General features: G+C 35.7%; 1 protein-coding gene across 1 annotated transcript; it reads right to left on the bottom strand.

The window, feature by feature from the left end:
• Nucleotides 1-1,683: 1,683 nt before the first annotated feature.
• Nucleotides 1,684-3,858, bottom strand: LOC131064155 (uncharacterized). Its single transcript, XM_057998186.2, has one exon. The coding sequence runs from the start codon at nt 3,856-3,858 to the stop codon at nt 1,684-1,686; it is 2,175 nt and encodes a 724-aa protein (XP_057854169.2).
• Between the last annotated feature and the right edge of the window lie 9,446 nt (nt 3,859-13,304).

Consider the following 13,304-nt stretch of genomic DNA (forward strand, 5'->3'; position numbering starts at 1 on the left):
CTTGATCTGATTAGGATCTATGACAATTACAGACAAATGCTTAACAATATTACACAAGTTAATTCAAAGCTTTAATCTGAGCGAATTAACATAATAATGCTTAAATGAACAAAGCATAATAAAGGTAATGAACTGAAAGAAAGAGAGTAGAAAGATAGAAGACAAAACACAATTGATAACGAAGTTCGTCCGTGGGTTGGACTACGTCTCCGGGTCCTGCTCCAATAGGGGGACCGATCCGATTAGCTCCAAAATCAATTACAAGTGTTACAAGATATTCCTTTCAAGCACAATGGCAACATTATTCTCCAATGTGCAGGAATAATGAACAAATCTTCAAGCTCATAATCTCCTTCTCATCACCTGGATGCCTACCAAAAGCCTAATACCCCTTTTTATACATGAAATTAGCCAAAAAAAGGCTATAACCACTAATTACAAAGATAATCCCTTTCAACTAATTGAATCTTTGTAATAAACCCTTTACTGTTTTATGGATTTGATTTTACTCCATAAATAGGGGTTGTTTTAACCATATACCTTTATTTAACTAAGGATAGGCGGATTGAGTATTGGTTAAATTAATATTACCCCAAAAATATTTCAAGCGCTATAAATAGCACAACGGTTATGTAATATTTTGGGAGGACGATGGTCAAGGTTCAACCCCTGTCAGCCTCCATTCTCTCTTTGGGCAGTTTGTTATTAGCTAAAAAAAACTTCTTTCTAAATAATAGTAAATTGCATGTGGTGTGTAGCGGCAAAGGTGGATGGTTTAGCTATGGAGATCACGGGTTCGAATCTATACTTGGAAATTTTTTGGTAACTGTTGTAACATTATTTTTGGTGGAAAGCATATCCACTTGGATCATTGGGGCCTTATGAAATTCAACAAGTGTTTCAAAATAGAAATGTTCAGCTCACCACCATCAATCCAATTCGTTTCTCATTAATGATGAACGAGCATAGATTCAAATACAAGAAACCACACAATAAATATGTTTTTACTCCACCCGTAACAACAGTTCATCTCACCACTCGATTCGTCGTGGCCATCCAGCTCCATCTGATGATGTCGTTCTTTCACCACCATCATCTCCCAAATATTCACCTTGTATGCCATCTATGGACGAACCATGAGTCACCCCCAACCACTTCGTCTGAATAAATTTTCCGAAAGACCTCGCATGCACACACTGCGTGCGTTATCATTCACTTTTTCTTTTTCTCCTTTCAGCAGCACGGAGGATGCAAGCATACACATGAGTCGAGACCTACAAGATCACGACAATGGCTACGCAGGGGACAAAATGGCCCCCATGCCATGCCTTCCTTTCTCCATGCCCCCATGCCATGACCCCATGACGCCACTGTCCAATCAACCTGTCTCATCAGAAGCTTCGCCCCCAAAATTCGTACTGTCCTGCCGCCTCCATATATTTTAATATGTTTTTAATTTATTATATATATATTTTTATATTGATAATAAGGAGTTCAACAGAGGAGCCCAAAATAGCTCAGAACGAGTACATCAAAAAATGAGTCACCATCGGAAATTAGACTTTAGTACATATATGGAGAAAAAGTAAATATAACTTAAAGAGGAGCATCGCAGAAATTGTCCACCCAGGCAGTCCAACCGAGAGGGCCTTCCATCCAGATTATACTTTTGTGAGCTTGCACCTAGGAGAGTAAAGCAATCTCGTCCATCCTCGTATTAGCACTCTTTCTGATTTCTTCCTTGAGTTTATTGCACACACTTTCAAAAGCCCGTAAGTCTTCAAGGGTTCTTCGCCACATATAACCATTCTTTAGCTCATAGTAATAGAACGTAGCCTGTCCCGCCTTGAGAAACCTTTTCAACATCTTCCTCTCCATAATCATAGAAACCTGAACCTGCATGAAAATTTTAAAGTGTGTGAGTTTCCTGGAAAACTCCGTAAGAGCCCTTGGCTTACCTTGGTATTTCTCCTCATTCCTGCACTTCCAAAGCTGCCACAAAATATTAGAAGAAAGCATGTTCCAGAACATATTAGCATCTTTAGGAATACCAGAAATATGACCGGTGATAATATCAAGAATACTAGCAGAAATCGGATAGAAAATTCCAAACATGCCCCATATTTCTTTGGCAAAGAGACAGTCAAATAGAATATGCCTCCCAGTTTCGGGGAGTCTACACAATGAGCACAAATCAGAGTCAGAGTTGCAAAATTTAACGGGGAGCTTATCAAGTAAAACCAGCCATTTAAAACAATTAATTTTTGGCTCAATAGGCGTCCTCCATAAGAGAGAGAACAGCTTGTTCCAAACTTTAACATCTAAAGAAGAGTACCAAACCTTGTTAACATGATTAATGATATCATGAGACTGATTGAGAACAACATAAATATCCTTGGCTTTGATTTTTGACAAGACCACACCATTCGGCCACCTGCAATGGAGATATCTATGAGAGTCGACATGGCACATTGTAGGAATGTTTCTGACGGCCAATCGAATCATACTGTATGTCTTCTTTTGAGAATCAGGTATGTTAAACTTGTTTTTGATAGTCTCCCAGGATAGAAGGTGATCAGACTCAAAGAGATCAGCGAACAGCTGGATCCCTTTCATAGCCCAAGCCTTGGCAGAGCATCCTTGCGAAAGAGCAAGGGGCTTCCCATGAACAATAAGATTCCACAAAATAGACCTTTCACCATGCAGTTGGTCCTTATAATAACTGTCCTTATTAGATAAGTGTTTCTTAGCAATATCCCAAGCCTTCCAAATTGACTTAAACACAGCCGAACCTTGAACAGTGACAGGAAAGTCACCAAGAAGAAGATCACCTAACGGGAGATTTTTCCAAAATTTAGCCTTCCTGGGGAACCCTCTCTCAATATTATGTCTAACAAGAACCTTCCAAGGGTTATTACCTTCCAGGGAGTGAAATATCCATTTAGAGGAGAGAGCGATACCCTGAATTCTGAGATCCTTTAGGCCAAGTCCCCCGAGAATCTTATCAACATGACACCAGGACCATTTAACAGAATGATGCTTCTTAACACCTTTGCCATCAGACCAAAGGAAAGTTCTAATAGCACTTTGAATTTCTTGAATTTGGTAGTTGCTAAACAACCAAGCAGACGAGTAATATATACTGTATGATGATAATATTTTTTGGCAAACTTGGATCCTACTGGCTAGCGAAAGAGTTATATTGTGCCATTTATTAAGCTTATTGAGGATCTTGTCCTTGATCCAAAGCCACATATTTTTGAGGGAGGGGTCCACAGAAAAGGGTATCCCCAGATATTTCACAATTTTACTAGGGCTGCCCCATAAAAAGCCAGAACTAGCAAACCACTCAGGAGGAAACTCATCCCAACCAAGACATATTGACTTGGCATGGGATATACGAGCTCCCGAAGCAGAACAAAAGAGATCCAATTTACCTTTAAGAGCATTGAAGTTATTCTCAGTAAGAATGAAGAAAAGAGCAGTGTCATCTGCAAACTGACAATTCAGGAGCTCTTTATTATTAGGAAGGCAGATACCTTTGACATTAGGGGAAACAGAAAAATCTCTGAGGATAAAAAATAAAGCTTCAGACGCAATGACAAATAATGCAGGGGCTAACGGACACCCCTGTCTGATAGACCTACTAAGGGGGAATGAGGGGGAGGGAATACCATTGACCTCAACAGTAGCACAGGCGTCCTTCAGGAGGGTTTGAACAACAAGGCAAAAAAAAGGGGGGAATCCAAAGGCTTCCAACATCATTAAGACGAATTTCCATTCAATTCTATCATATGCCTTCTCAAAGTCAAGAAGCAGCATAGCAGCGTTCTGTTGGGAAGCCTTAGCCCAATCCATGGCTTCCCAACTGGTGATCAGATTTTCAAGAATATACCTGCCTTTAATGAAGCCGGTCTATGAGGGATTAATAAATTTAGGTAGAATATCGACTAATCTAAGAGCAAGGACTTTGGCAAGAACCTTATATGACACATTGAGCAAGGTAATGGGCCTCCAGTTTTTGATGAGAGCCTTATTGCCCTCTTTAGGGAGTAGCTTGATAGTGCCTTTATTAATATCTGGTCCTAGGGAGCCTTTAGAAATAGCTTCATTATATAAATCCAGAAGGTCTTTACTAATCCAGTTTAAGTTAGCCTTATAGAATTCCATAGGGAAACCATCCGGACCCGGGGCCTTATCATTATTCAAGGCAAGAACCGCAGCCTCAATCTCACTTAAGGAAATAGGCTCAGCCAGCCTGGTGACATCATTAGGATCAAGCTTAGTGGGGATAAGCGACCTGCACTTGGATCTATAATTATCAGCCTCCATCGAATCATCAGAAGAAAACAGAGTTTTATAGTAGTCAGCAAATGCACATGATATAGCATAAGGGTCGGAGATCTCCTGGTCATCTATGGATAGAATATCAATGTATTCTTTACAATGCTTGTGCTTAAGGAGATTAAAAAAAAACTTAGAACCTTTGTCACCCACCTGTAACCAGTGCGCCCTAGACCTAATCTTAGCTCCCCTAATCTTAATCTGTTGGTGATTTCTAAGCGCATCTTTGGCTGCAAGAACCTGGGATAGCCGATTGGGATCAGAAGGATTGGCCTGCACATTATACTCAGCGATTTGCAAGTTAATGTTCAACTGTTTTTCAGCAAACCTGAAGTCCTTGGCCTTCTTTTGGCCAATTGTTTGAAGGAAGCTCGTCCAGGTAGAAATATTGTATAGCCACATATCTAACTTAGAACAATTCCGAAAATTAAGTTTATTAATACCATTGATAATCTGCAATGCAACCAGGACGTCATCGTCCATAAGAAGACTGGTATTAAGAATGAATTTGTGCTTCCTGGGGGAAGGATTGGCAGGAGTAGAAATGAAGTTAACACGAGCAAGAATAGGGTGGTGATCAGAAAGAGTAGTGGCAATAGTTTTAACGATGCTGCCAGAATCACAAGGAATGAAGGTAAAAAAGAATTTGTTCGCATAAAAACGATCAAGTCTAGAATAGATCCTGGAAGGACCCTGTTGAAAGTTGCACCAGGTGTGCCAAAGGCCTTGGTGGATGGCTTTATTACCAGTCAGCAGGTTGAAAAGGTTCTTGGTACTAATGAATCTATTCCAGTGATCCAACTCATTATTATTCCAATTAAACGAATTACCACCAATTTTATCCTCCTGCGATTCTATCATATTGAAGTCACCCCCAAAGAACCAGGGGATTTCAGGCAGGGAGCATAACCAGTCCCACAAATTACCTCTTTCTTTGGCATCATTAGGAGCATAAATAGAGCATATGCCAAAGGGGAGGTGGTCCTGTTCAAGGATACACCACACCGCCCTTTGACATGGGGAGCAGCCATGTTGGACGATGGACTTTTCCCACTTAGGGTTAGCCAATATGGCGACTCCCCCCCTGCCTCTATCATGATTTGTGTAAAATTTAACTGCATCCTTCCATATGAAATTAAGATTAGTATCTAATTTAAAACCAGTAGATTTAATTTCCTGTAACATAAAAAAATCAATGTTCTGTTGAGAAGATAAAACCCGCTTAATAACAAATTTCCTGTCAGGAGACTCGAGCCCCCTAATGTTCCAAGATAAGCAATTCATGAGGAACTTAGTTAAGCTGAGGTGACACAAAATTACCGCCTTTAACAGAACCAGAGTCAACATCCATGTAGGGAGTAACAGCTTGGCTTTCAATGGGTGGACCCGCTGGAATGACTTCCAGCATGTATCCATCCTCAATCTCTTTAAATTTTTTTTGAGGAGTCTCCTTTTTCTTTCCAGAACATCGGGTAGCAGAAAGCGAGACGACAGTCTCTTTCCCTGAATTGATATTGTTACTTCCAAGATTACCCGCACTCACATGACGGTTAGCGGTAGAGACAGCCCCCAGGTGGGTATTAGTATTATGCATGTTCTTAGTAGTACTCGCCTCTTTCCTTATCCCTGAACCATGATTTGCTTTCCGCTTTTTTTTATCGCGAACCAAAATAAAACCATCATCGGAATTAAGATCAATTCCAGAAAAGTCCACAAGGGATGGTTGGGTTTCCACGGTGGGGCCAGAGACATCACGGGGCGTATTGTCGGAAACCGGTGATAGGGTTGAACACACAGGGTTACTATTTTTAACGGCACTGGTCGGGGCGGATGCATTATTAACCTTAGTACCTGCATCAGTATTTTCTTTGGAAGGAGGGGTACACTGGATGCCAGAAGGGCTTCCATCATTAATAGGTGGGGTAGTATGGACGACTTTAGGGTTTCTAGGAAGATTCCTCTTAATAATAGGACAATCACGCCTAAGATGGCCTTCCTTGCGGCAAAGGAAGCATGCATTCAGACCACCCAAGACCTTAAGAGGACAGGTAAAAGACTCATTCGCAATATCAACCATAATAGACTCAGGGATTTCTTTGCCAGGTAACAGAGAGATGAGCAGTCTAGCGTCCATATTGGGGACAAGCCGCGCAGATTCGTCCATACGGATCGTTTTTCCAAGCGGCTCCATCAACTGAGGCAAAAAATGCCAAAGAAAGGGCGGAACGTTTTTAACTAATACCCATCTGGGGGCAGCTAAAGCCAGCACCTCATCATGGAGTACATCCGGCGACCATGCAAGAGCCCTAAAGGTTGATGCACCCACAGACCAGAATTGTCTTTTCAAAACTTCCTTTTGAGCCTCCGAATTAACAAAAAATACAACATACAGACCCTTTTGAATCTGTCTACAGAACGAAATATGGTAACCTAGCTTATTATTCCAGAAATTGTGAAACCAATCATCCATAAATTTCCTTGGCGGGCACTTATCAATTTCAGTGGCCGAAAAGAAAATTGCGAGATTACACAGCCTATTCTTTTCCTTTAATATTTCATCCAGCATATCAGAGTTAGGAATAATAGAAAGAGATACAGAGGGAGCCGAGGGGCTCTTACCAGCTTCTGATGGCGCTTCATTCGAGCTAGGGGAGAAAACATCAAACCTGGCTTTACCATTGAAACCAGCCGTGGAAGCCACAGCCTCAGAAAACGATTTAGGTCGAGAAATGGTGGGTGCAATACCGGCTTCACCGTCATTGCAACCATCAAGTAAATTCTGCACGCGCGATCCATTATGATCGCCTGTGTCTTCATAACGCGCCGTAGAGGAGGGAGCTGGGGAAGCGGGCCGAGGTGCCAGGTGTTGCCTGGAGCCGCCGGGATCACTCGCGGCCGCAGGTGGTGACGCCACCATCAGGCAACTTGCCTGATAGACGTCAAGATTTTTTCAAACTTGCTCTGCAGTTTTTCGCACAATTCGCTCCGTTTTTCGCATCGATGAAGTACAATTATTTTTCAAATGTCCATTATATATATATATATATATTTAAAAGTTACAATTAGTAATATAATAAATTAATAGTTGATTATATATTTAGATTTTTAATAATAAGTTATATGTTTTTTTATATTATTTCTATTTATTTTAATAAAAATCATATTATAATATATATAATACGTAATTGATGATTTTAAGATATATGTATTATATAGAAATTTTAATAATATTAATTTTTAAAATTTTAATAATATTATTTTTTAATTTCTTACATACATATAAATAGGTAAATAATAGTTTATTTTTAATTGAGTTATACATATTTAAGTTAAAAAACATTATCAAATTTATTAAGACTAAAAATAAAAGTAATTAACTAATTTTCTTAGTTAAAAATATTATAGTAAAGTAATTAAGTTACACATATTTAAGTTAAAAAATATCAAAAACATTTACTAAAAGTAAAAATAAAAGTAACTAAGTTACTTAGTTAAAAATATTTAAGATAAAAATATTAACTTACACATATTTTTGATATTTTTTCATTTAAAAATAAAAGTAAAAATATGTGTAATTAAGTCTATGTAACTAATATACAAAATATACAAATTTAACATATATATTAAAAAAATATTAATATAACTTAAAAATAAAATTAAAATATGTGTAAGTAATGTAAAATTTTAACATCCATAATATATAACTAATTAAGCGATTTTAACATATGTAAGTTAAAATTAATGATTAGTTACACATATTTAAGTTTTAAAAAAATTAAAAAATAAACTAAAAGTAACTAAGTTACTTAGTTAAAAATATGAAGTAACTAAGTTACACATATTTAAGTTAAGAAATATCAAAAATTTACTAAACTAAAAATAAAAGGAACTAAGTAACTAAGTTAGTTAAAAATATTTAACCAAGTTACACAATTTTTTTATATTTTTTAAAGCTTCTTTTTAATTATATTATACTTTTATTTTTAAGTTATATTAATAATTTTTTTAATATATGTGTTAAATTTTTATATTAGTTACACATATTTTTACTTAATTACAACTTTTTTACTTTTATTTTTAAATTAAATTTATTATTAAAAAAAGAAATATATAATTAAAAAATTAAACTGTTATTTACCTAATGTATTTTAAAAAGTTAAAAAATAATATTATTAAAATTTACATATATGTTAAAATCACATAATTATATATTATAATACAATTATATTAAAATAAATAAAAAAAAAAAAATTAAATATATAACTTATTATTAAAATAAAACATTAAAAAGAAAAAATAAATAAAACATAAAAACATAAACAATAAAAATAAAATTTTAAAAGAGTTAAACGAGTAAAACTTAAAACAATATAAATTAAAACATTAAAGATTAATAATAAAAATTAAAAAATGTAAACATATAACTCAAATTAAAAATAAACTATTATTTACCTATTTATATGTATGTAAAAATTTAAAAATTATTTTATTAAAATTTCTATATAATACATACATCTTAAAATCATCAATTAAGTATTATATATATTATAATATGATTTTTATTAAAATAAATAGAAATTAAAAAAGAAAAACATATAACTTATTATTAAAAAATCTAAATATATAATCAACTATTAATTTATTATTATATTAGTACTTGTAACTTTTAAATATACATATAATAAATTAAAAACATATTAAAATATATGGAGGCGGCAGGACAGTACGAATTTTGGGGGTGGAGCTTCTGACGAGACAGGTTGATTGGAGGGTGGACTGTGGCGTCATGGCATGGGGGCATGCCTGGAGAAAGGAAGGCATGGCATGGGGGCCATTTTGTCCCCTGCGTAGCCATTGCCCAAGATCACACTACAATTTGGACCTAACTTTGTAGACACGCAACCACTCTAGCTCCCCATGTAGTTTTTAGTTTTTGTCATGTCGCTTATAGCCAAAAGAAACCCAACTTTACATGCATCCATTCATTTTTTTTTGCGGCACCTTTCCCATTTTATGCATAAACCAATCTTTTCGCTGCCAATTTCAAAATTCTTGCACATGGCGCAATCATAAGCTAGCAATCCATTCTACTCCACAACTTCAGTCACATCAATCATACCAACTTCACTCCAAGTATCATCTACTCTTCTTATCACCAACTATCAACTTGCAAATCTTAAAGCAAGTATTTTAAGTATTAAATTATTTATTATATAATTGATTTTATATTGATTTTGTAATTCACATGTGTATTTATTTATTTATTTATTCACTTGTCAAATATCAATATGAAATTCCAATTTCAAATCTCTCATACCCCCTTGTCGCCTTGCATTGAATTTGAGGACAAATTAATGTTTTAAGTTTGGGGGACAGTCGTAATGATTATTCAATAAGTTTGGTAAGCCTAGAGCTTGGCTAAGCTGTATCACACAAGTAAACCAATGGCAAAAATTATAACCATTTGATTATCTCATAGTATATAGGCAAAGAACTTGGAATGGTAAAGAAAAGTTGATAGATATTAGTTGCAGAATTTGGGTAATTTGGAAACTGAGTTAAGTTGCAAACTATAGTGAAGTGTTGATAGAGTATTTTTTTTTTCGGAATAGTTCAATTGCAATCACAAGAAAAGAAAGAATAGGGGAAGAGACTAAAGAATAGAAAATGTGTGGTGGCCCTATCAAATGAGAACCTATAAACCATACTTTTTTACTTTTAAGTTTAGAATCCTTATCAATGTTGGAAAGGTTTGGATCAATACATTATTTTCCTATGGTTAACAGAGTTCAATGATAAAATGACATAGTCGTTTGCAGAGACCTTTCACAAAAATGAAGCAATCATCAAGGGATTGACAATTGAGACATCAAAAGCAACTATTGTAGAGGTTTTTGGTCTTCTACACATCGAAGAGGAATATCCAACATCCCCATATGTTGTCTCTGCGATAGAAAAAAATTCTGCACCTGAAGAAAGACTTGACTCTTCAACTCAGGGTACTAGGCATCTCTCTCCACCTATGCAATGGAAGGATGTAGTATCCCAAATAATAAGGTGCTTTACCTATGATGAATGCCATTCTATTCTCTATATTGTTTATTTTAAGCTATTAACCCATATCTGTCATAATAGGCCAATGGATGTCTCAAATTATTTTCATCACATGCTTACAAGAATGGATGCCAAATTTAGAAAAAAGAGGACATATTCCTCTTTGTTACATCATTGTTTAGTCATTTTTCAAGTTAAATGAATTCTATTTTCCCAATTTCCAAATGTCACAAAAGAAGAATTTAAGAATTGGGATAATATTCAGAATAGGCTCCTAAGCCACATTCTAGAAAATGTTAATGTTAGGGGTGAAGAAGAGATTAGTAGGGTCGAGGAAGAAGAAAAATAAAGTAGAGGTGGAAGAAGTTGAAACACTCATAAAGAATGTGCTAATGAATAATAAGGACAACATGCCACCATGTATATAAACTTCCATAAGACCTAAGGAGCATGGAAATGAAGAACTAGGACAAAGAAGTAGCAATGAAAATTTGTCACCAATGTCACTTGTAGCATAAGAGAAATCACTTGTAGTGTCTATCAAAATCCTTGCACAATCTCCACCTAAAACCCCTACTCCATCTCCACCAAAAATAAGAAAAATAAAATATTCTTTCTCTTCCTCTTTAGTGGCAAAGAAACATATAAGTATATAAATAGAGAGAGGACTAAGAAACATGTATCTAAGAAGGAATTGAAGAAGCACAAATTTGTAGAGGAGACTAGGAAAACACCTAGAAAGGAGATGGGCAAACAAAAACTTAAAGAAAAATTTGAGACACCTAGGTTTGGAGAAAAATCCCAAAATAGGAAGCATAAGAAATGAAATTTTTAGAAGCAACAAAATCTAGAGAAGCATTCTCATCACCTCCGAAGTAAGCGGATTACATGCGAACAAAAGTCTCCTAAATAAGATAATAACTTTTATCTTGATACTGATTGTGAGAGAGAATATCTATTTGGGAGGAATGAAAGTGCAATTGAGGATGAAAGGAAACTAGAGGAAGAAACCATTGGAGAGGATATACAAAGGGGTCAAGAATAGTATAGCTCAGAGCATGACATAGACATTGATGACCCATTCATAACTAAAAAAAGGGATAATAAAACTGTTGGTGTAACTAATTATTCATCCTGGATATTATTACACCTTAATTAAGTTTACTTAGGAAATGCATTTCATAGTAGTTTGGGTATGAGACACTTGGGTGTTTGTGCCACATTGGGATAGTGTGTGTAGGAGAATTTCCACCTTTTATGGTGTGATCTTGTTGTTACACTCCACATTCAGTGGGTGATCCACGTCATGTGGAATATTATATTATTTCTCCTACCTACCCACACCTATTTCCTACCTACCCTTGTTTCTTATTGAGCCACATGTCATGTTTGTGTGCTCACATATCCATATAGCCTTGCCTATATAAGGAGGCTCATATTCATTGTATGTAACAACGATTCATGATCCAGTTGATCAGTATTTTCTCTTGATAGAATACAGTTTATTTCTATCATCTATTTTGTTCTCTCTTATTTGTGCTTTTCATTGTTTCTTGATCTTGGCAAAATCTCACATGGTATCAGAGTCATTAGAGTTTCATTGGTTTGCTAATTGAGAGAAATTTGATGCTATTTGGGGTTGTGTATTTTGAAGTTTTCTATTGCAGGTTATTATTGAAGCTTGATGGATCAAATCTGAGGTTACCATTGGATTGAGGAGGTCCAAGAAAGTCAGTTTTGTCTTTTGTTTCATCCAAATCGGACTTTGGAGGCCAAATCTAGAGGCATTTGAAGTTTGACGCTGCGGTAGAAATTTTCTACAAATTATAATTTTATAGGCAATTTTCAAATAGCGATATGTCACTCATCCAGACTCGTTGTTTCGAGCAATTTTTTTTTGTTTTGGGGTAGAATTTCGTGATATGTACAGTGGTGCAAGAGTTTTCTGATTTTCGGATATAGGTTCTTCGGAAATCACGAAATCCCGATTTTTACAACTTTGGAGGCTTCGTTTGGGCTCATATGGACTCCTTTTCAGGTGCCGTTTTTTTGAAAGTGCATATTTTTTCATCTACTTTCATAATCTGCCATTTGTTTGTAGTGATTTTAAGTAGAAATTGCACTTTCAGTATTTGGCCCTTTTTGACATATTTGGTACTTGCATTTTGCTTGGATCTCAGTTTAGATCACTAGCAGTATTTGTTGAAGTCTCTTAGATCTCATTTTTGAGAAGTTGTAAATTGAAATCAGAAGTCCACTTTGCCTTGTTTTGCAAGTGGCCCATTGTATACACACTAAGTATAAAGTGCCAAAATCACCATTTTGGGGGGATTTCTTGATTGAGCATTTTGGGGGGATGTCTTGTGTGATTGTGCCTCTCTCTATCTTGTGTTTTTTCATTTTGGTGCTATGGGTTCTCGTAAATTTCCACTTTTAAGTCCTCATAATTATGCATCATGGAAAATTAAGGCATGGAGTAAACTAACGGAAAAAGGACTCATTCATTATGTAAATGAAATTATTATAGCACCACCTGATCCTAAGGCTAATCCTAATGCTCAAATTGAATGGCTTACTAAGAATGCTATGGCACTTGGAACACTTAGAAAGTATGTATCAGATGACCTTATTTTTCACATTGATAAGTGTACAACAATTAAAGAGGCTTGGGATATTTTTAAGAAATTGTATGGTCAAGTTGATGAGATTAAGGGCTACAAGCTTGATAGTGAACTCACAACTTTGGATCCCAAGGATTTTGATACAATCCAAGATTATGTCACAAAAGAAATTGAGTTAAGAGCAAAGCTAAAGGATTGTGGAATTGACAAAAATGATGCTCAATTGGTTTATAACTTGTTGGACAAGCTTCCTTCAGAGTATGCAGCCTTTGTATCTAGCTTTCA

Source organism: Cryptomeria japonica, chromosome 6, assembly GCF_030272615.1.
Source record: "Cryptomeria japonica chromosome 6, Sugi_1.0, whole genome shotgun sequence".
In the NCBI taxonomy this organism is placed as follows: domain Eukaryota; kingdom Viridiplantae; phylum Streptophyta; class Pinopsida; order Cupressales; family Cupressaceae; genus Cryptomeria; species Cryptomeria japonica.